The 22,997-nt window shown below is 42.7% G+C and overlaps 1 protein-coding gene across 2 annotated transcripts in view; it reads right to left on the bottom strand.

Moving 5' to 3' along the window:
- Positions 1-869: 869 nt before the first annotated feature.
- DCDC2 (doublecortin domain containing 2) overlaps positions 870-22,997 on the bottom strand; it is a 67,358-nt gene continuing 45,230 nt past the window's right edge. For both annotated transcript variants that reach the window (XM_048508621.1, XM_048508620.1), the window contains exons 9-11: positions 20,077-20,177; positions 9,564-9,830; positions 870-4,720 (exon numbers count right to left, since the gene is read on the bottom strand). In XM_048508621.1, coding sequence (XP_048364578.1) covers positions 4,622-4,720; positions 9,564-9,830; positions 20,077-20,177 — 467 coding nt within the window. In that variant the 3' untranslated portion in view covers positions 870-4,621. The remainder of the gene's footprint in view (positions 4,721-9,563; positions 9,831-20,076; positions 20,178-22,997) is intronic.

Consider the following 22,997-nt stretch of genomic DNA (forward strand, 5'->3'; position numbering starts at 1 on the left):
CTCAGCTTGCACCGGACATTTTGTGCACAGCTGAAGGGATTCTCCATGCCACCATTTGCTGAAGGTTGACCCAGGATTTTTGCTCTGCAGGCTCTGATCCTGGCCACCTTTTCAGCCCCAAAAGTACATAGTTGTACTCAGTTGGTCCTGCCAATTCTGACAATATATAGTTTTCTTATTTTTTTTAATTTTGGAAGAGCTATTTTAGAAGATATGCAATCACACATAAGAGAATCTTAGCTGCTCGGAGGACTGCCATTGAAAAGCATTGGGACCGCAGACGACAGATATACTGCCCATTGAGAAACATTGCTCAATAGTCATGAGAAGAGAGTCCAAGCCAGCCTTTCAATCTGTAAACAGCAGGGACTTCATTAGTTCAACAGTTATGGTCCTAGGAATCCTGATTATGTAAAAGAGAAGTAGAATATGTATGTGTGTGTGTGTGTGTGTGTCCCTGAAGATCTACAGAAACCAAGCTAAGTATAGGAACAGTTAATTTGTCCCAGAATAATGTACCATTTGCAGATAGTTGATATGGGAGCCAAGTATAGAGCAGGCAACCAGAAATGAATACAGTGGTAAGAAGTAAGTTAACATTTTACTACACCAGACTGATATCTGATGTGATGATATAATTAAAGATTCCCCTTCACCTATGGGATAGTTTCCAAGAGCAAACTCCATAGCATATGCATTGAAACTTACTTGAATCTGGGATCTCAAGATGTGAAGTGACCATTCTGTTCCATGCCAACAAAAAATAATAGCTTCAGTAAACATGGTTTTCAGTTACCACACACAGAGAACTTTGTTTTTGAAAGAGTCTACTATAGCAGAAAGAATGAATACTCAGATACCAAATGGAGTTAGGGCAAATAAATGTATTTATATTTTTTCTAGTTAACAAATATATTGACTGATTTTACAGTTATGTGTTAAATATCTCTTTTTTGCTTCCAAAGTATATTTTATTTAAAATTCCTGTTTTACAAAAATAGTGACACTTCAATATTATGGTCCGGCACTTACAGTGTTTCCACATAATAAAACAAAATACAACATGAGATGGAGACAAAGTAATGGAACAGAAACAAGTATGAAAAGGGAGGGCAAAGGTTTTCAAAGGGAAGCCTAATTTTCAGAACACAATGAATTAAAACAAAAAAAGGACAGTGTCTGGTAACCAAGCAAGATGAGATCCTTCGAGAACATTCCACTATTCCACCTCAGTCATGGAAGACAAAGATACAGAAAGACAGTAATTTTACTCAGTGTTAGTGGTATAGTAGTTTACCTCAAACTCTGTTTCAAAGAACTGGCACCCAAATCAAAACTTTTGGAACAGTCTAGTTTCCTCCTCCTGGCTAAGATGGCGTTATTTCACTTTCTGCTTTCCAGAGCTAGAAGTTCTAGCCTAGAATAGTATATCTGAAAATGGGATATCACAAGGAGAGAATCAACAAGATTTCTATCTGCTGTGGATAAAATTAGAACTTAACTGTCCACATGTCAACCTTAACATTCAGAGTTAACATCAGAAAGCAAAAGGTATGGTCACTTGTAGAAAGCTACTAAATTCCCTATATCCTGGAGGGAAATACATACCGGATCCTTACTCACAGGATCCTTCCCTCTCATTAAGTAGAGGGAACACAATCAGCACACCCCTCTCCCAATCAACTACGAAGGGAAGAAGATGATTGCTGATGTTTGGGTATTTCATGTACCGCTCCTTTCATTACTATATGCTTTTCAAAAGGGAGTTTTAAATGACTGCTGACTGATGTTTTGGTTATTTCATGTACCACTCCTTTCATTAATTTAAAAGGGTTTTTTAAAGTAAATATGCACTACAAGACTATTTCAGGGTTAATCTATGGCTGATTCCGCATGGGCCAAAAAAAAGTGGTGTGAAAATGGTGTGAAGACAGTATAAACCCTTTTACACCATTTTAAACCCTTTTACACCATTTTCACATCATTTTCACACTGCTGTTTTGGGCCCATGTGGAATCAGCCTATTTTTCCCCTTCTTTCCAGCAGCAAGAGCTGTCAGCATGGTTATTTTACTTTCTACTACAGTCACTAAAAATTCATGTTATTTATCTGTTACAATGATTAAGGGATAAGTCACATGATCAGGGTACCAGTATTAGACTCATCTTTGTAGATTACAGTCCTATTTTCCCACTACTGATGGTGGTCATCTAAAGCATGAATCCAAAGCACCACCTCTGAACCCTCCTGACAAAAGGACGCAGAGGCCTGTCAAATTGTTCTGAGTGGCCAGTTATTCAGATGGCTATTTAACCACAATAGTTACATGAACTGATCCTTACTTACACCTGGCACTGAAGAAAGTTCCAAAAATTCTCAACTACAGTTGTTGGTCTTAGGAATATAAGAAATCCAAATAATTGAAGGCCACCTCCTCGATATTAAGGCTTGGCCTGCACATGCACATAACGGCATAGTAGACTGCTGAGGTGGTGCAATGGGCTGCACCATTTCAGCCTTTCAGCAGAGAGAGTCACATATTTAAGGCTTCCCTACACAAATTTTAAGAGAAAGATTTAAGATAAAAGTTCTAGCTTAATTCTCTGCATGGTGTTCTAGTTTTCTGTTTCCCTCTATTTGAATATTCACTGGAGTCTGTTCAGTCCTAACAACATGTTAATGAACGATCTGCCCAGTATGTTCTGACACTTCATGGTTATTCGCCAATGTTAATCGCGAATGAATTTATCTGGTAGTTGATGAGTGTTGAACATGCATTTATGGACTTTCCCTTAAACATCGAACTGGGTCCCAAGACTCAATCCAGAAAACCAGCCACCCTAGCACCAAAGCTGAAAGATATTTAAACACATGAGGAGCCCAACACACATTCATCATAAGCTGCTAAATAAGCCCCATGCCTTGGCCAGCCCAAAGGCCACAAGACAACATTTCAACACTGTATTTTGAGAAGCATCAGGTCTGATATTTGCAGAATCAGAGTACAGTGATTTGGGTGAATAGGCTTATTTTACAATTGATGAAGAGATGAATCAGGTCATAGCAAGACATTGATCCTGCTGATACTGTAACACAACATTTCCTTGATTATCACTTTCCTATCATCACTTGGAAACAGTCACACAGGTGGGTTCTAGACACCACCTTCTACGAAACTGAGCAGTCTTTATTAACAATTTACTAGTTCTGATAACACAAAGCCTAACATAAACTAATATTTGTATCCTTCCATTCAAGTGAAAATATATCTGAATGAAAACATTTATGTTGCCAAGTGGAGCTGCAGTGAAAGATGACTGAACTGTTTATCAGAAACTACAAACCCCCAAATGAGAAATCAACCGATTAAAAAAAACTTTGCGAAAACAAAGAAGATGGTCAGAGCAGGCACATTTCACAGAAACAATCTGAATGTTTCTGTGAGCGTTTTTCTCACATCCACAGGCCACCTTTTGTGGGAATCCGTCAGTCACGGAGCAATGTCCATTTGCAACAGATATAGCTGACATTCTTGTTCCTCATAAGCTGAAGGTGAGGCTATTGAGAACACATTTGAAATCTGAAGTAAATGTCAGTATTATTGCACCCTACCATTGTGACTGACTTATATTTAAAAAAGCGAAACCCTTTGGTCTCAAAGGGAGTTGATTATTCGGTTTTGTTCCTTGTGATTTCCTTATCAGGAGGTTCCTTTAACTTTAGTGAGGCTGACCCACTGAGAACAAACTGCAAACTATACTAAGCTCACTGGGCATGTAACCTTAAGTACATTTTACTTGGAGAATAGATCCACTGAATTCAGTGGATTATCTCCAAAAAAAGAATATAGATGTAGCTATACATGTGTACTAAGTATTTCACACCCATTGCAACTACCAATAAAATAGAAATACTTCATTTTGAAGCCACGTTCTATCCTCCCAATTCAGTCACTTGCTCCAGACATGGCAATTCTAATTATAACATGGTTCTTAGAAATATTTAACAGCTATGCCATTCATTTAAGCAGAGGACACATATCTATACGTACTATCTTTTCAATGAGCGGAACAGTACATGGATTCAGGAACCCCATATACACACCAGAAGTCATTCAAGGCTCCGAATCAATGCATATTTCTGTATTGCTAAGAATTTTCTACCCCAGTCTCGATCCTGCAAAATGAAAAATATAGCTTCTAACTTTAAATGAATCCTACAGTTCATATTTATTCAACTTTTTTTAGATCACAGGTTTTTCACTTAAAATCACAAAAGCATTTTTTAAAAAAACTTTTCTAAACAAATTGCTTTTGTCCTAGCCATATCTGTTGCCGCTATAAATGTGGGCTAGCTTAACATTCTCCAGGGTTTTTTTTTCAAAAAACCCTATATTTTGCCTTAAAATCTAGATGGAAAAGAAACCAAATTTTGAAACTATAATTTGATCTTCCTCCTAATCTTCCTCTTCATTTATCTAAGTACAGGCTACCACCATATCAGTTCAGGCAAGCTCCACCATATCGCCACATTATAAATTAATCAAGTACAGAAAAAGATACCGTGCATTCCAAATATAAAATTCTTCATTATCTATTAACCTATGTCCTTTAAAATATATCTATGCTACTGCAGCATAATCATTAGTTTGCTCATTTTTTTCACTTTCCTGAGGACTGGTGATGGTTACTCTCGGAGTTGAAGTTTTCTGGGCATTAACCTAAGGAAAAAACAAACATATTTTATTGTTACGTGCCAAAGGGTTGTTTGTGTGTGTGTGTGTGTGTGTGTGTGATAAACTTGTCCTAAACACAGGGCTGGCTCAAGGTTTTTGGCACCCTGGGCAGCATATGATTTTGCTCTCTCCTGTGGATTGTTGGGAAGACGCTGATTCTTGCCCCCTCTGCGCACTGTTGTGAGGTAGAAAGCCATTGCTCCTCCCCCCTCCCCACCCGCCAAGCTGCAATGAAGGGAAGGAGGAAGAGGAACTACAGTGGGAGGGATGGAACAGTCTTCCTGTAGGCTGCCTTCCTGGGGGTACTGCAACACAGCGGGCAGGCAAGGAAGCAACAGGGATGATCGGTATCCTTCTCCTTTGTCATCCTAGGTACGTGGTGGCGAACCTATGGCACTCCAGATGTTCATGTACTACAGTTCCCATCAGTCCCTGCCATAGGTTTGCCACCACTGTCCAAAGTAATAACATCATTGCAATCTACCAGCCAGATAAATTCACAACTCTTCCAGTTCCACAGTTCCAGGCAGGCAACAGTAAAAGATTTAAAGTTCTGTTCTGAACCTTGGGTTCCAAGACAGAGATTAAGCCAGCAGATCTCAGAGTTATGGTAGTGTATCATAAAATACAATAGCATATCCATGCATAAGCTGGCATCATGCTGCACTGGTATATGCTGGCATAGAACTGGGTGATGCCAGGAGCATGGCATGGGCAGAGTAGGACATACTTAGCTCCATCAGCCCCAGATAGCTCCCAATGCTGGCACAATGTTATGCCACTAAAAACCTGGGTGTAGCTCAGATCAATCCCTTAGGGGCCACTCCTAAGTATTTAGGATGCTGATCAAGTCAGCAGCCAATCATATCCCTTCATAGCAGTTAATCTCAGTCTCTGCCCCTGCACTATCAGGAGACGGGGGCATAATATGGTGCTATATCTCTCTGGCCCATCATGCCTTGCACACTTAAAGAGTGATGTTTTGCACTTTGGTGGCAGGAACTGCACCTAGAAGCCACAGAGGGGCAGTGTGTGTAGCGTATTAAACTAGGATCCCAGACACACAGGTTCAGAATCCCACTCTCTGCCATGGAACCTTGGGCCAATTATACACTCTTAGCCTAACACACCTTGCAGGGCTATTGAGAGGATAAAGTGGGGAAGAAATGATGTTTTTAATGTCCCTGTTGTGATATAAGGTGGGATATAAATGAAGTAAACAAATAAAATAATAATTTAGCACAAGCAGCTAAGAGGGAGAACGAATATTATTGAGTTTTCCTGACATTACTTGTTCAGCATCCTTACAGGTACTCCATCTCAGACACTAAACCAGAGACCGTTCTTCCTCAGTGGGTGGGTTGGTGTGAGCACGCAAGGACAATGTACTCTACATGGGTAAGCAAGGGATTCCCAGCCCACACCTGGAAAGATAGCAGCTATCACTCCCTGGCCACTATACATACTCTACATATTGCCTCAACAATTGTGACTCCCACAACTACTAGCAATAAGTGTGCACAGTGCCAAAGGGGACGAAGAGCAATTATGGTGTCATTTCAGTATCAGGCTTTCAACACAATACTATGCCGGTGTCATTCCTTTCCCTGTAAGTAGAAAATGCAGGAAAAACAAAATACAGCCTAGGGGGACCACCAACCCCCATACCTGATTTGCACTACTGTCTGCCAAACACCAATGTTTCTTATTGCTTTGCAGACTCAGGGTCCCATGGAGGTGCTGGAGCACTTAGGAATGTTAGTTTTCCAATGTAACATCTGTCTATGAGTCAGGTCAGGGTAGCAAACACCATGTCCAGACTGACTCTGAAGTTGCCATCAGAGAGAAGTTCTCACTGGGAATAGGCTTGCAGGAGGAGTACCACTGGGAGCACAATTATACTCTTGCAAGAGGGAGAGGAAGGGCTTCTTGGTTGCATGCTCCCGCATATAACTGCTGGAATCTGATAGCTGCTCAAAGGGGATGGGTGGGACACAAAGGTCGTTGAGGTAAATGACAGGAGGCAGCAGTTATAAGCCCACAAATTCACGAGGGAGATTGTGCAGGAGGGCTCTCCAGCTAAAATAAGTGACCCAAGAAGCACCATTAAACATGAGCAACCTATTCTCCACAATGATGTTTGATGGATCCAGAAGTGCTTAGGAGTCCAGTTGGACAGTTGGGAATCAAACCAAGGGCCATGGCAGATTATCTTCATGCCACTCCATTATATTCTGTCCATCTCCACAGTCTTCTCTGTGCTGCTCCACATAGTTCATGTTGAGGGCAAAGCTAGTAGGAGGTGCAGAGGCATTCTTGTATACCCACTTAGGGACAAATGGTTAGAAAACTGCTTCTGAGGGGGAAAGGGTTCATGGGTCTGGCCTCAGCATCCTGTTCTGCAGCTGCCTGGTCTGTTGTTGGGCAAAGAGTGAGCTGTAGGGTTGCCAACTTCCAGGTAGCACCTAGAAGTTTCCTGCTATTACAATTGATCTTCAAATGAACAAGATCCCCAGGAGATCATAGCTGCTTTGGAGGGTGAAATCTACAGCATTAAACTCTGCTGTGGTCCCTCCCCTCCCCAAAGCACACTCTTTCCAGGCTCCACCCACCAAATCCACAAGTATTTACCAATCCAGAACTGGCAGCACTGCTTTCAGCCAGCATTGCCCACCCGCATCCCCATGCCTCCTGTTTGCCCCATGGATGTCTTTTCCAGCAAGATATAGGGGGTGACAGAACTGCATGAATGTACAGTTGTGTGATCCCTTATTTCTGCCTCAGGCTCATTCCGCACATGCAGAATAATGCACTTTCAAACTGTTTTCAGTGCTCTTTGAAGCTGTGCGGAATGGCAAAACCCACTTGCAAACAGTTGTGAAAGTGGTTTGAAAATGCATTATTTTGCGTGTGCGGAAGGGCCCTCAGTGTCTGTTTCTGAATCCCATCCCAGATGGGATTCAAAGCCTTGATGGGAGGAGTCTTGGATGGTCCATTGAGGTTGCAAGTGCTGAGTGAGCTATGGTAGCATGTGCCTGATGATGCTGAATTGCCCATGCTGCCTCTCCTTTGTCAAGAACATATTACTGCCCGTGCTGCCTTTCCTAGACCAAGAGCATATTACTTCACATGCATGGGGGAGACTGAAATCATATGTGTCCAGCACTGCTGATCCAATCAAAACCAGAACATCTGGTACCAGCATTAAATAATGTTTCTAAAAGGGTTTGATAAGTGTTATCTCTTGAGCCTCCCATACTTTGGGCTTTATTGCTCATGGGGGGTGCTCTTTGTAATAGTGCTGGGACAAAAAGCAACCAGGCCATTATATGAGGGCCAGTGCATTTTTCCTCCTACATGAAAAACATGCAGTTTTTTTAAAGAAGCAGGTAAGAATTAACAAGGCAGCCTTTCAAGCCAGCAAGCATAAAAACGGCAGGGCTTCACCAATGCTTAAACTGTTCTCTTCAAACCATCAGAGTGATCGTGTGCTTAGCTTGGCAGGAGACATGAACTGATTACTCTCGGGAAATGAGGTTACGCAAGGCCATTTACGCACTTACAGCTCGTCGCAAGGTTTGCCTTCAACTGATCTGCAGGATTTTCCCCCTGCAAGGTATGCTCTGAATTTTACACTTTCCTGTCCCCTGCCTTTTCCTTCCAATCTGCTGTGGCTTCTCCCCATCAGCCATTTTCTCTCCCCCACCCTGCCTTTTTGTAAGGATTCCCTCCACACACACATACACGTTGCATTAGTGGACTAATATCAGGGCAAAATAGCACAAGCCAGTCTAATTGTGTGCTCTTTTTCCATTTTGCCTAGTATTTGAGAGGGAAACTCTAAGGCAAAGATATATCGTGTCTGCAGTTCGGAGTGAGTCATATTTATTTTACCCTAACGTTAGTCCACTGATGCAAAGCAGAAGGAAATCATTTCAAAAATGGGGTGGGGGGGAGGAAGGGGTGGAGAACATGGCTGATGGAGAGAGTTGTACCGAATGAACTCAATGAAAGAGACTAGGGGGGAAACAATTGGAGGGAATGGTGGCATGCCAAATGATTTCACAAGTACAAAAACCGAAGGGGTGGGAGATAAATGGAGGAGAGTGAGGGGACAAAATGGAGAAACGATCCCCTTCATGGGAGGGGAGATCACAACCCAAGGCAGGCCTGGCACACTTTTTCTGGAGCACATTCCTGGCAAAGTGGAGAAAAAGAGGGCAGTTTGCCCACATCAGGACCTTTCATTCACCTCTGGCGCAGAAGCCAGGACAGTTGCGCGAATGAAAATCTAACCCAGATCATATCCTGACTTTGTTGAATAAACAGAAATCTCTCCCGAGGAAAGGTAAGCTTGGCACAGCAAGAAGACCAGTGTGTAAATGGCCAGGATTATCACATAGCAGACCAAACGGTGTTAACGTTCAATGTATTGTCAGAGGCTTTCACGGCCGGAATCACTGAGGTGCTGTGTGGTTTCCGGGCTGTAGATCCTCGGAAGATGCCAGCCACAGATGCAGGTGAAGCATCAGGAGAGAATGCTGCTAGAACACAGCCACGCAGCCCGGAAACCACACAGCACCTCGGTGTTAATGTTCTCACACAGCATTCAAGGCCGTATGTGAGAGTGTCATCCCTGGCATCACTCAAAAGAAGGATATACATCTTCCTGTCATATCAACGAGATTACTGGAGTGTAAAAAAAGAAAAGGCAGACTTGTTCTAAAGCTGAAGTTCCAAAACTGAAACCCCATGGATGGAGTTCACTGGTTGCAGACAAATCAACTGCTAGAATGGGCACATGGAATCGTTAGGATAAGCATATTACCTGGGTTGGATCATCAGCACTTTCTTCATGACCATTGAGATCCATTTCCTCTCCATTTTCTTCATTTGTTCCACCCTGTGCATAACTAGTCTCTCCCTCCCCGGCTGCATCAAGCTCCGGCTTTTGATTGTCAGAATGGTCCTCCATTTTCTCTTTGTTTTCGTTCTCTCCAGTTTCTTCACCTGGATCAGCCTCCCCATTCATTGCTGCATATTCTCCATTGTGCCGAGTTACATTTTCTTCCTCGTCCACAGTTTCTGCTGGCCGCTGAAAAAAGCAAACATAACATTGCGCCATCTCAGCTATTTTGATTAAGATATACTAGGTAGAATTAGCGCTATCTTGACCAGTAAAATTAAAAGGGCACACCTACCATGAGAGATGTTTTTAATTTAAGGAGCTGGGATCATGAGAAGAATAACAAGGAGGAGATTTGCTAATTGCACCCTTTACACTTGTTAACCAATGCAAATGGTTCTTTCTCCCACCCTGGACATTCCACAGGTATAGATACTCCACTTGCTTTACTACCATCAGATCCTCTGAAGATGCCAGCCACAGATGCAGGCGAAATGTCAGGAGAAAATGCTACTGGAACATGGCCATACAGCCTGGAAACCCCACAACACCCCAGTGATTCCGCCCGTGAAAGCCTTTGACAGTACGAGGAGATTAATAATTCATTCGCAAATTCCTCTCTTTCAACTTACGTTTTCTCTTCTATAATACTGTGAGCTGTCAGAGACTTGATAATACCATTTTGCACCCTACCTCTACTTAACTACAACTCAATATTTCATGGGTAACAAACATGTTCAATCCTCATCAGGAAGGGACGTTCTTGTTTTAATTTACAACTATTGTTGTGGATATGTAGGAGCATCTCAAGTATGCACATGCTTTTCTGGCAGACAACCTGTCATTTTTGCTCTCAGGTGAAGAAGCTGGTAGCTCAGGTGGAATCATAGAGGAGATATGCCATTTGGAAATCTGTATCTCAATCATTTCTTCCTCCAAAATACTATCAGCTCTAGGGTCTTGATCAGGCCAATCCTCTACCCCAAGGGTCTTCAAACTATGGCCCTCCAGATGTTCATGGACTACAATTCCTATCAGCCCCTGCCAGCATGGCTAAGTGGCAGGGCTGATGGGAATTGTAGTTCATGAACATCTGGAGGGCCATAGTTTGAAGACCCCTACTCTACCCTTTAACAGACACTCAGTTGCTCTCAACATTCCAAGTACAATAACCATGCTCCATATTCATCAAGACATTTTGGGGACATTTTTTCAAAATTTACAAACAAATATTGCTCTGCATAAACACTGGTCAAGAAGGCATCATCATTGAGGGAATGCCAAACAGAACAAAAAGGACTTCACCTGCTGGTGGAAAAATGGCAAAGGAAAGGGACAGACAAGTTTCCCTCGGGAGAGAGTTTCAGAGTTTGGGGCCATGGCTGAGGAAGCCTTCTCCCAGGTTTCCACCCACCTAATCTCAGAAGGCAGGGGCACCTGAAGCAGGGCCTCCAAAGATAACCATAGTGGGTGGCTGAGTAGGCATTCCCAAACCATAGAAGTGAACATCAGCATCTTGAAACAGATTGGAAGCCAGTATAGATGGGCTAAGAAGATTGAACTGATATGGTTCCCACAACCCACTCCAGTCAACTTCCTGGCTGCCCAATTCTGTACCAGCTGAAGTTTCAAAGCACTCTTCAAGCGCAGCCCTGCATACATCTTTTCATACAGCAGGAAAAAAAATGTCTTGAGGATGTTTTAAAAACCGTTTTGGGGGAGAGGTCTGCACAGCTCTCCCCTTCCCAAAAAAACATCTTTAAAACATTTTATTTCTTTCATCAATAGCACTTCCAACTTGTTTGGACTGAGCTCTGATCACAAAAGAACAGGAGATGGCTCTTGCCTTCATCCCTGCTTGTCAAATTTGCAGACACATGAGGGGGACAGATGCTCAGGATGGCAGGGAGAGAAGAGGCAATGGCAGAAAGTGAGGGAGGCTAAATGGCCCAAAAGAGATGGCTCATTCTGAGGCATGCTGCCCCATTAGGCTGTTGCTAAAAAGTGGGGAAGGCGCAACTGCCCAGAAGATGGTTTGTTGTTCCCTGTTTCCCCAATAAGGCTCCTGATAGGAGGAGAAGGAGAAGGGATAGAGAGAACCTGGGCCACAGAGGGGAGCTGCAGCCCTTGGTAAGGCAAAATCTATGGCTGCTAGTCAGGTCAAGACTAAGTCGAGCAAAGAGGAAGGAGAGCTAAATGTCCCTGAGCAGATGTTCCAAGATGTCAAGTTCTGTGCAGTGGGAAACACAGACCCCCAGGTATCCTTCCTTGGCCTTATTCATTTCCCTCCTTCCCTCAGCTGAGGCACCTCCACTCTTTCACTTGCAGGAACTTCCAATTTCTTGCCTTCCACCTCCCCTTTCAAGGCCCACGTGTTGGTAGTGCCTGTGGTAAACTTTGGACACATAAGACTTGCAGGGAGGGGCTTCAGGTGAATTTTAAACACTCAGAGGGGGAGACGAGTTGTGGGGGCTGGTGACCATTCATGGTTTAAAATGCCTGATGCACCCCTCTTACTCCTCTGCCTGCGTGAGGTGTATGTGGTGTTTTCCGAGTCAAAATTATGCGTGCTGCATTTTTTAAAATGCAGGAAAGGAAAGGGCTAGGCTGAAAAACTTTCTCTTTGGGCTGGGTTTTTATGTGTGCAGAGGGGTTGAGGGAATATTCAGACATTACAGATAGATAAAATAATGTAAAAGTGTAATTATTCATTACCAGTTCATAGAGGTCAACGTAATTTATTCTAACATGTAAAAGAGTTGTTGATTATGTATGTTGATTACATACAAATATATAAAGAAAAAATACGTACATAATATACAGAGGGCATCATTTTGTATTTCTGCTACCCTTCAAAAATGTAGATCTGGGCCTGCATGCTGGTCAAAATCATTAGTACCGTGTTTCCCCGAATATAAGACAGTGTCTTATATTAATTTTTGCTCCCAAAGATGCGCTATGTCTTATTTTCAGGGGATGTCTTATTTTTCTGTGTTCTGTTCGTCGGGCATGCTTCCAAACAAAAACTTTGCTATGTCTTACTTTCGGGGGATGCCTTTTATTTCGCACTTCAGCAAAACCTCTACTATGTCTTATTTTTCGGGGATGTCTTATATTAGGGGAAACAGAGTAAAACAGATTTGGATGTGTATGACTAATTCCAATATAATAATTTTACACAGGTCCACTGTTCAGAGTTCTGTAACTCAAATGGACTTGAACTTATTTTGACCATCTTAAACCAACAGTTTGCCCATCTACTCTTCTCCCCACCCAGCACCCACCTCACACACACCTCCTTTAGGGTTGGGTAATAAGAACCATTCCAGCATGGATACTCATATAGCCCATCAGAACTACTTCAGCTCTTCCCTACAGGTATTACACTGGGCAGGTAAAATTACACTTGGAAAATAACTCAGGTGTAAAAGCAGGCGACAGTACTGTTTTCATAAAATGCACTTTAAGACCTCAATTTAAAGGTAGCTATATAATGTAAATTAGGGTTGCCAGCCCTGGTTTGGAAGTCCCTTGGAATTTTGTAGGTCTGAGGAAGGGGGGGTTGGGGAGGGGGGACCTCAGCAGGGTATCATTCTATAGAGCCCACCTTCCAAGGCAGCCATTTTCCCCTGGGAAGCTGATCTTTGTAGCCTGATCTTGTAGCCTGATCTTTGTAGTCAGTTGTTCCAGAAGATATCCAGCCATCAACTGGAGTCTAGCAGCTACACTGTTATCCCTTTATGCTAGGAATAGGAGATATTTACTGAGAATATTGAGTATCATTGCTCACAACAAGTAAAAGAAGGACGGCGACAAAATCTCAATAGGCACAAGCAACCATTTCAGAGCACTTAGCTCTGAAAAACGCGAAGCTCCCAAATCCAGCCATGACTTCCCAGTAAACAATACTTCATTTATTCTGACTGCATTCCAAAACAAAGAAGAAAACATTATGTTCTCAAAAATCATTTTGTACTCAAACCAGTTCAGGTTGCTAAGTGACAATGGACCACCTGCCTACCATATTGTTTACCAAACAAGAGGACTTTAAAAAAGAAGAAATTATTAGACCGGGATTGAATTCTTTTCACATAAAAGCATTGCTGTTTTTGAGTACAAAGATGTGTATACCGTTCATTGCAACACATGTCCATTTTAATGCTGTTCCTTTGTTTATTGTATACTTACTATTTTGATTACAGCAGATTTCATTTCAATAAGCAGTAATAACAGAATACCAATTAATAAATAAGTAACATTCAAATAGGAGTGGAATGATTACAGTTGACTTTGACCCATTTAAGATGTGGTTTATTAAAACTATTTTATGTTCCCAACCTAAGCATAGGTGTCAAACTTGCAGCCCTCCAGATGTTATGGACATGATGCATGATGCTGGCAGGGGATGATGGGAACTGTAGTCCATAACATCTGGAGGGCTGTGAGTTTGACACCTGTGCACTAGGGATAGCCCAGATTGTGCAACATTTCAGACAATAGCAGGGAACTATTGGCCATAGACCTGCCAACTCTAGGTTGTGAAACTCTTGGGGATTTGTGGGTGGCACTTTGGAGGGTGGTGTTTGGAACCAGGAAGGGCCTCGCTAGGGCACCATGCCATAGAGTCCACCATCCAAAAATGTCACTTTCTCCAGGTGAACTGATCCCTGTAAACTGGAGATCAGTGGTCCTTCCAGGAGATCTCCAGGATCCACTTGAAGAGTAGGCACCCTAATCAGCCACCACCTTCTTGTTCTGCATCTTTGCACTTATTCCGAAGCGGGGTGGGGGAGGCAGGGGCTGACTTCACTTTACATCTGGCCAGTCAAGACAAGCATTTCCAGCAATCCCAATGGTCCCCCTGCAACCTCTCCCTTGGTTTTTATCAAGATAGAGTCATAAAGTGGATAGAAGACAAGTCTATTGATTACTTCATTCTAGATCAATTAGTTACTACGGAAGATCTCAAGCAATTCTTTGAAAAGTACTTGATATGCTTCGTCCCCTTTCCAAGCAGAGCCTCTTGACAATGAATATTTCTCATGTAATTGCCAAATTCAATTAGGAGCTTAGAATTTTGCTAAACACAGGTTGATAGAAAAGCCATTAACAGGCATTCACATGAATCCTCTGCATTTGCACAAGGATCCAGAGATAAGACTCAGTCATAAGAATGATGCTGTGCCTAAACGGAATGGATTTAAACCGAGAAAAATTTCTTGGAACTGGCAGTCTTATTTAAACCAGAATTGATTCAAGAACAAGTAGCTTTGCTAATATTTATTTGTTTTATTGGATTAATACATCATCCTTTCAAAAAATGCTTCCTCCTACCCCTCAAGCAGCTATCTCCAGTTGGGAGTATATTGGCAACTGCTAAAGATGTGCATATACCAGCACGTGAATTTAAAGTATGATTATTCTGTTAATGATGATGAGTTATCCTCAAAGGGAGGCTACACACATGAGGGATGTTATTTCACTTCAGATCCCATCGCTACAAAAAGTAAAACCCTTAGTGACAAACTACAAGACTTGCAAACACTTATACTTGTTTCCTCACATCAGGAATCTGATTACAGAGACATTACCATACAATGCTAAATGTTTTCAGGAATTGCTCCATTCTTGTGAGACATAAAACCATAAGCCAGCACTAGGTAGTGGTTAGGAGCAGCAAACTCTAATCTGGAGAACCGGGTTTGATTTCCCGCTCCTCCACATGAAGCTGTTTATGACCCTACAATACAGTTCCTCAGGGATCCTTCAGGACCAGATTAGGAACTACACTCCATCAGCCCCTACCAATTGGCCATGCTGACAGAGGCTGCTGGGACCAGCCCTGAACATCTTGGAGAGCTAGGGTCACAGTTCCTCACTCCCTGGGACTCTCTCAGAATTTGGGAACCTGCTGCTCTCCAGATGTTCAGGAACTACAATTCCCATCAGCCCCTACCAATTGGCCATGCTGACAGAGGCTGATGGGGTGTGGACCAGTATCTAGGCTTCCTGGGATTCCACCTGAGACCTCTCAACCCCACCTATCTCACAAGGTTGCTGTAGGGAGAGGAAGGAAATGAGTTTGTAAGTTCCTTTGAGTCTCCTTACAGGCAGAAAGGCTAGGTAAAAATCCAAAGCTTTTCTTCATCATAACAGTGAACAACAAAGTCTGAGACAGATTCCCATATTTTCTTGAGCATGGTGTGCCAATTAGAGTGCAAGACAAGGAGCTAAGAAGAAGAAGAGTTTGGATCTATACTCCATCTTGCTCTTCCATAAGGAGAATCAAGGCAATTTACAAATTCCTTTCCCTTCTCCCCACAACAGATACCTTGTGGGGTAGGTGGGGCTGAGAGAGTTCTGAACAAACTGTGACTAGCCCAGGGTCACTCAGGAGGTATATAGGAGTGGGGAAACAAATCTGGTTCACCAGATAAGAGTCCACTGTTCATGGGGAGGAGTAGGGAATCAAACCTGGCTCTCCAGATTAGAGTCCACAGGTTCTTAACCACTACTCCCTGCTCGCTCTCTCGCTCGCTCTCTCGCTCTCTCTCTCTCTCTCTCTCTCTCTCTCTCTCAGACCTATGTTCAAATCCACACTCTGCCATGAAAGCTTGCTTGACAATGTAGAGTCAAGTCACTCACTCTCAACCTTCATAGTGAGAATAACTTGGGAAGGGGGGAATGATGTTATAAACTGTGTGGATCTCTATGGCAAGAGAAGTAGGTATAAATAGCTACATAAAATAAATTGTGAAAAAGAGGTCTTTAATTCACAGGGTCGCCATAAGCTGGAAGCAACTCGATGGCCTATAACACATACGCACATCTAGCTGAGATTCACACAGAGGGATGCTGAGAGTCAAACTAGGTATGGTGAAGGAAGACACACATTTTCCTCATAAGTCTAACTTGCTCACAAAAAAAGCAGTGAATTGAGAGCCCTACATTAAACAGTAAAAATAGAGCATGCTGCCAGACGTTTCTCCCTCCTGTACCTTATTTCCCTTCAACATGTTGCACCAAGCACTCTTCTCCATTCCCAGCTGGCTTCCTGTACCAGAATAAGGATGTGGAGCGACACATTGAGGGCTCAAACACATGATATAAAGATTGTGCATCTGGTTCTATTCATATCATGCAAAATACAGACTCCTGAAGCTTCAAGTTTCAGGCACGCAGGAATGGGAGAGGGGCTTTAACCCTTCATTTTCCACTGAGTTAAAATATTTGAAACCAAACATCCTGCACTTGAAAGGACAAAGGAGAGATGCTTTAAAAATACGCATTTCCCTTTAAAATGCTAATAAAAGGGGGTCTGGTTTTAACAGCCTCTTGTGGGTTTTCGAGGCTGCGTGACCTTAGTCTGGTAGTTTTTGCTCCTAATATTTCACCTGCGTCTATGGCGGCCATCTTCAGAGATGGTAAGATGTGTTTAGCTATGATTTTAAATCACAAACGAAGCAAAAAGTGAAGAGTTCAACACACTCTTTTGTTCATGTGTAGCCCCAGGGCAACTGAACCTGGATGAGCCTAACATTTGAATCTTATGGACAGAATGAGATATGCAGGAGAAGACACTCAAAGAAGCCTGGTAGTTCAGCCCTAGAAACTCCACTACCAATTTTTCATGAGAATGGGGTGAACATATGAAGGGCAGCTACCGGTAAGTCCTGTCTCCTTCTGCCATGAGCCACTTGCTACAAGGTTCCCGGCATATCAAAATCTGGTTATCGCACGCACGTCTCTCTGGCATACAGTTTTCCTTTCAGTCTGAAGCACTGTGAGAATGCCCCGAAACAAGAAGCAGAATGGCAAAGTATTTAACTTCCAGTCCCCTCCCAGCTACAGACCTTTCACTGGCTTCTTTCCTCGTACACCCCTCCACCATGCAGTCACATTCTTTGTTTTGCTTGCTGATCCTGCAGCTGGACAGCTCCCTCTGTGTTGCTGACGGTTCAAGTTTTTATTCCTGCACAAAGATTACAGGAGTTCTCTCCCCGTCGCAGAAAGAGAGATTTTTTCTGAGTGGAACGGGATTTTTGCCGATAGTTTCTTCTACAGATGTCATATATATACCAATATTTTTAAAATGTCACTGAAACAACTCATCAAGATTGGGGAGAAGGTCCTTGTGGCTGCAGCACAAAAAGCAGGGGAAATAAAAGATCCAACCACCCAGAGTTGAACCAGACACAAGTCACAGCTTTATGGCACTCTTCCAGTTTGACACTGGGTACAGCAGACTAGGGTCTGATTAAATGATACAGTAGACACCAGTTGGGTCGGAGACATGTGAATTTGGCAGTGGATCAAAGAGACTGCCCCCCCCCCCCCACCAAAGCAGTCTGCTTCTCGAAAAAGCATGCAGGTTGGAAAGGTGGAAACCAAGTATGTTCTGCCACCTTGGTGAGCTCATAAACTGACAAAAGAACCCCAGGTCACACATTAAAATTGTGCTTAACACTCTTCCTAACCAGAGTCTTACTTGCTGAGATTTGAAAAAGAATGGTGCCGGTTATGCCAGAAACTCACAATAGACAAATTTGGCATTCCAGTAACAGCCCAGTCCCAGTCCTGTTACTCAATGACCAATAGCACCCTTTAGTGAAACTACGAAAATCATTAGACCATCGAAATGGACACTTGTAATAGAATGCACTTTTCATGTCTAGACCAGGAGTTGAATAAAGTCATCCTTCTTCAGAAGATTCAATGCCATGGCAACACCATGTGTACGTTGCCCTAAAAACAGGATCAAATGCTTCTCTATTCACAGAAGCAAGCCGCAATCAGCCATGTACCCAGCCCCCTCACTCCCCCTCCTAGCAGAGACACAAATGGCATGAAAGGTCACATTCTTTGCATGCAGAAGGTCCTGGGTTCACGTCCTGGCATCTCTGAGTGAAGGAGTTCAGGTAGTGTGTGTCTGAGATGCCAATAAGTCACAGCAAGTTAGAGAAGACGTGAAATTGATCTAATTCACTATATTAAAGTGGCATCGTATACTTATACAGAAGTGTTAACCAAATGGTAAATAATATTCTATACTCCCACTAGACTATGTACTTCCAGCACCGTACAGAAAGACCTCGTGGTATAAGACTGGAGTTTCTGAACAAGGAAGAGAAAAAGGAGTTTTTTTCTTTCCAGTTAACTATGTAAAGTACCACGCAGAAGAGTTTGTAATGCACCATCTGTGTTTATTAACCAAGATAGTATTTCCAGTCAACACAGGTTGCCATCTCCGCCTGATAACTGACTTCCCTAGATAAGCAGCAATGGTTTGATATGTTCACACTGCCAATCAACTTCCTTGACATTCTCAGTGGAGACTGATTTACTCTTACCTGAACAGGGGATTAGAAAATGGTGTGTCCTTCATTATGTCTGAAGACAAGTTCTCCAGTCTGAGTCGTGCTACACTGACAGAACTCATCTCCATGCAAACTCTTGCAAAGCTGCTGCTGCTTCTTATCAACCTCCAGAGCTGTCGGTTTGGTACCTTTCATATTTAATAAGCTCACTGCAAAAAACCCACTAACTTTACATAATTTCCAGCCACTTAATTTAAAGCTGCCAGAAAGGTACCCACCAGAAAGCCTGAGATACCTTACAACTATGAGAAAACAGCCTGATAAACTCATTGATTGATTATTAGAAAGAGGAAGCCAGGACAAGTTCTCATAAGAAATAAACAAACCAGCAAAGTATGACAAACGATCAGAAGTGTATCTAGGGTGGGGCAAATCAGGGCAAGTGCCCTGGGTACCACCTCTTGATGGGGAAGTCAGCCCACCCCTGTTTGATGCTGAGCTCAGCCTGGCTGGGTCAAGCTTTAAGATGCACATTTTGAACCTGCAGTTTAAAACTCAATCTGGCTAAGCTGAGTTTAGCATCAAACTGAACAGTCACTCAGCTCAGCTCCAGCTTTATACCAATGGCTCCACCTCCAAGCTCCACCTGACCTTCAGAGGTGGAGCTTGGGGGCAGAGCCATTCGTATAAAGCTGGAGCCAGGCAGAATGACTGCCCAGTCCGACACTGAGCTCAATGCCTGCAGTTTAAAGCTGGACCTGACCAAGCTGAGTCCACGATGAAAGGGTACGCCAGCCCCTGAACCATGGAGTTGCGGGGGGAGAGGGGCAGGGTAAGCTGATAATGCCCCAGCAAATGATTAAATCCTTCTGCAATATCAGCATCAAGAAATCATTCCCCTGGGCTCTAGTTATCAAATACCATTTCTTTTTCCACCCATGATGTGTGTAATAAATGAGTTGCTGCATTAGGCCAGGGGGATTTCTGTTGGAGCACATTTATTTTCTTGAGCTGCGAGCCACCATGTTTAAAACATCCAAAGTGTCCACTGAAGGAACTGAAGATCAGGACATGGTTCATTTCCAACATTAGTCCTTTATTCAGAGACAGTACATTACCTGATCAATTGGGATCTCAGTTTGGGTGTCTTCATCTTCCTGGACTTCCACAGCCCCCCGTATTTCAGATGGTTTTTTCCCAGCCTTGTAAACACCCTCATCTGAAAACAAGAAAACGCAGAATCCAATTGTGACACTGTGTGGTAAAATGAATGTACTACATCCCAGAGCAGTATGAAAATTGCTTTCAACATCTCATTCCTGATGTATTATACCTTTTGTTAACTGACTTTCATTTGCTTTACATGTGAACATTTTTAACATGGAAAGAGAATGAAAATTACTCTTCAAATCTGCAATGGTTCAGTTCTGTATTGTAAAGTATGCAACCCAAGCACAGATATGTATAAGCAAAAATGCATATACTTTAAATCTTTTTGGGGAGGGGCTGTTGCTCAGCTGAAGTTGACCAAGCTGAGCCCAGTGTTGAAGGGCACTCCAGCCCGTGAACTGTGGAGTTGCGGGGGAGGGGAGTCCAGGCAAGCTGGTAATGCCTGCCTTGGGATATTATTGTTTTAAAACTTGCTACAAGGTGACAGCCATTTCCATGATTTTTAACTCATTTTCCAACCAAAGAATGGCATTTGTAATGCATCTACTGAATGTATGCAAGCTAAAAATGCAAATATTTAAAGTATGCATTAGGGTACAGAAGATATAATGGTGTGTGTGTGCATGTACAAGGGCAGGCATAGCATAGCGTGCGTAAAAGTAAGGCATGCTATGCGTGTGTGTGTACACCATTTTTAAAAAAAAATTCAACAAGAAATTACAAAAATGAAAAAGGGAATTTGAAAAATAAAATCTTTTTTTTTCAAATTCCCTTTTTCATTTTTATAATGTTTTGTTGAATTTTTAAAAAAATATATTTTAAAAAATAATGACAAAATTTATGAACACAAGTGACAAAATCTGCTTGACATATGCACACTACTACTGGTGAACAGAAGGTCTGACCAGGGATTTAAAGATGTCCCCTGTTAAAGAGGCCACTCTCCTTGAAGAAATAGATTCATAGTCTGGGGGTGCTCGTGGACCTATACTTAAAAGTTGTAGCCAGGTGTGTTTTTACCAGTTTCAGCTGGTTAGCCAGATGCAGACCTTCATGAGTAGAAAAGATCTAGCCACTGTGGCGCATGCCTTGGTTACGTCTAGATTACAGATGCTCTGTTCGGAAGTGCCCTTCAGAAATGTTCAGAAATTTCAGTTGCTGTAGAATGCTACAGCCAGGTAGTTGACTGGAGAGGCTGGGGGTACATATCACTTCCATCTTGGCCCTTCAGTACTGGCGTCCAATCTGTTTTGGGGCACAATTCAAGGTGCTGATGCTGACTTTTAAATTTTTCACCAGTAAACCTGAAGGACTACCTGAAGAACCACCTAAACCCTATGAACCTAGCTGCCCACTGTGGTCATTTTTGAGGCCCTACTTCAGGTGGTCCTTCCTGCTGCAATTAGGTGGGTAGAAACCTGGGATAGGGCTTCCTCATACCTGGCTGGCAACAAAACTCTGGAACTCTCTCCCCAGGGAAGCTTGTCCACCCCCTCCCTTTGCCATTTTTCCACTGGGGCAAGGCCTTTTCATTACGTTTGGTATTCCCTCAGTGATCTCACCTTCTTTCCTAATGGCAAACATTCCGGGAAAAAAATTGCTAGTTTAGCATTTCTGAAATACAATGTTTGTGGAGGAAAAAAGCAATGTTCTCCAAACGTTTGGAGCAAAAAACTGTGTGGAGCAGGAAACGTTTTATTTACCTTCCTCAAAACATTTTATTTGTGTTGTGCAGAAAGAGACATGATCAGCATATGGACAAGTGTGGTCAAGTCTTGCTGCTCCAATCAGAACAAAGAGAAGCCAGCTGTAGATGCAGATGTGTATTGACGTTTAAAGACCGAGATCTAATAAAACTCCCATGCTATGAACCTGCTCCATTAGAGGGAGTGAAATCCGTTACAGAAGAGACTGAGACATCAGCATTTGATTGAAACAACAGCACTTCTATGCAACTATAAAAGTTTCATTACAACTACTGATAGCATTTTACACCTAGATTGCACTAGTGACCTAGGCACCGCACATGTTCCTGCCAGAGAGCTTATTTATTTATTTGCTTTCTTCATGGGTAGACTTCCTTTCTGTCCATCAGAGACCCAAAGCAGGTTGCATAGTTGTCCTCTCCTCTATTTTACCATCAACAACCACCCCTGTCAGGCAGGTTAGGTTGAAAATATTTGATGGGCTCCCAAAGTCATTCAACCAGCTTTCCAGGCAGAGCAAGGATTTGAACGTTGGTCTCCCAGATCCTACTCTGACATGCTAATTACTATACCTCATTGGCTTTCTCTAATACATATATGATTTAAATCGCACAGAAGAGGGAGGAGGAAGCATTAGAGGATGAATTAATAATAAGCACATATTTGGGGGGAAATTGGGTAACACTAGAGCTTAAGAAGAGACTGCGACAATTTTTTCTGAAGCTGTACGTCTTGAGGAAAAGGAAGGAGCTTGACAGATATGGAGATGACAGCATCCAGGGGTAGGAAGCAAAATGAAGGAAGACACAGAAATAACCTGCACACACAAAAACTAATTCCCTTCATTCTGTCCCACTCTCCAAGCATTCAAGCCACACTTTAGTATAACCAAGATCTGATTTAAATGCACTGGGGTGGGACAGAAATTATCTATCATGACTCTGCATGCAGTATCTTGCTTAAACTGGGTCACTGCGTGTGCCATCCAGGTATACCCATGTACTGAGAATGAGGGGAAAGGACTTGGGGATACCTAAGTTCAAATACCTACTAAGCCATAAAAGCTGATTATCTCTTAACTACCTTCCTGGAGTGTTATGAGGTCAACATGAAGAAGAGGGGAAACAGGAGTTCTCCCATGAGGGAACAATGGATAAAATGTG

Source organism: Sphaerodactylus townsendi, linkage group LG09, assembly GCF_021028975.2.
Source record: "Sphaerodactylus townsendi isolate TG3544 linkage group LG09, MPM_Stown_v2.3, whole genome shotgun sequence".
NCBI classification, from domain to species: Eukaryota; Metazoa; Chordata; class Lepidosauria; order Squamata; family Sphaerodactylidae; genus Sphaerodactylus; species Sphaerodactylus townsendi.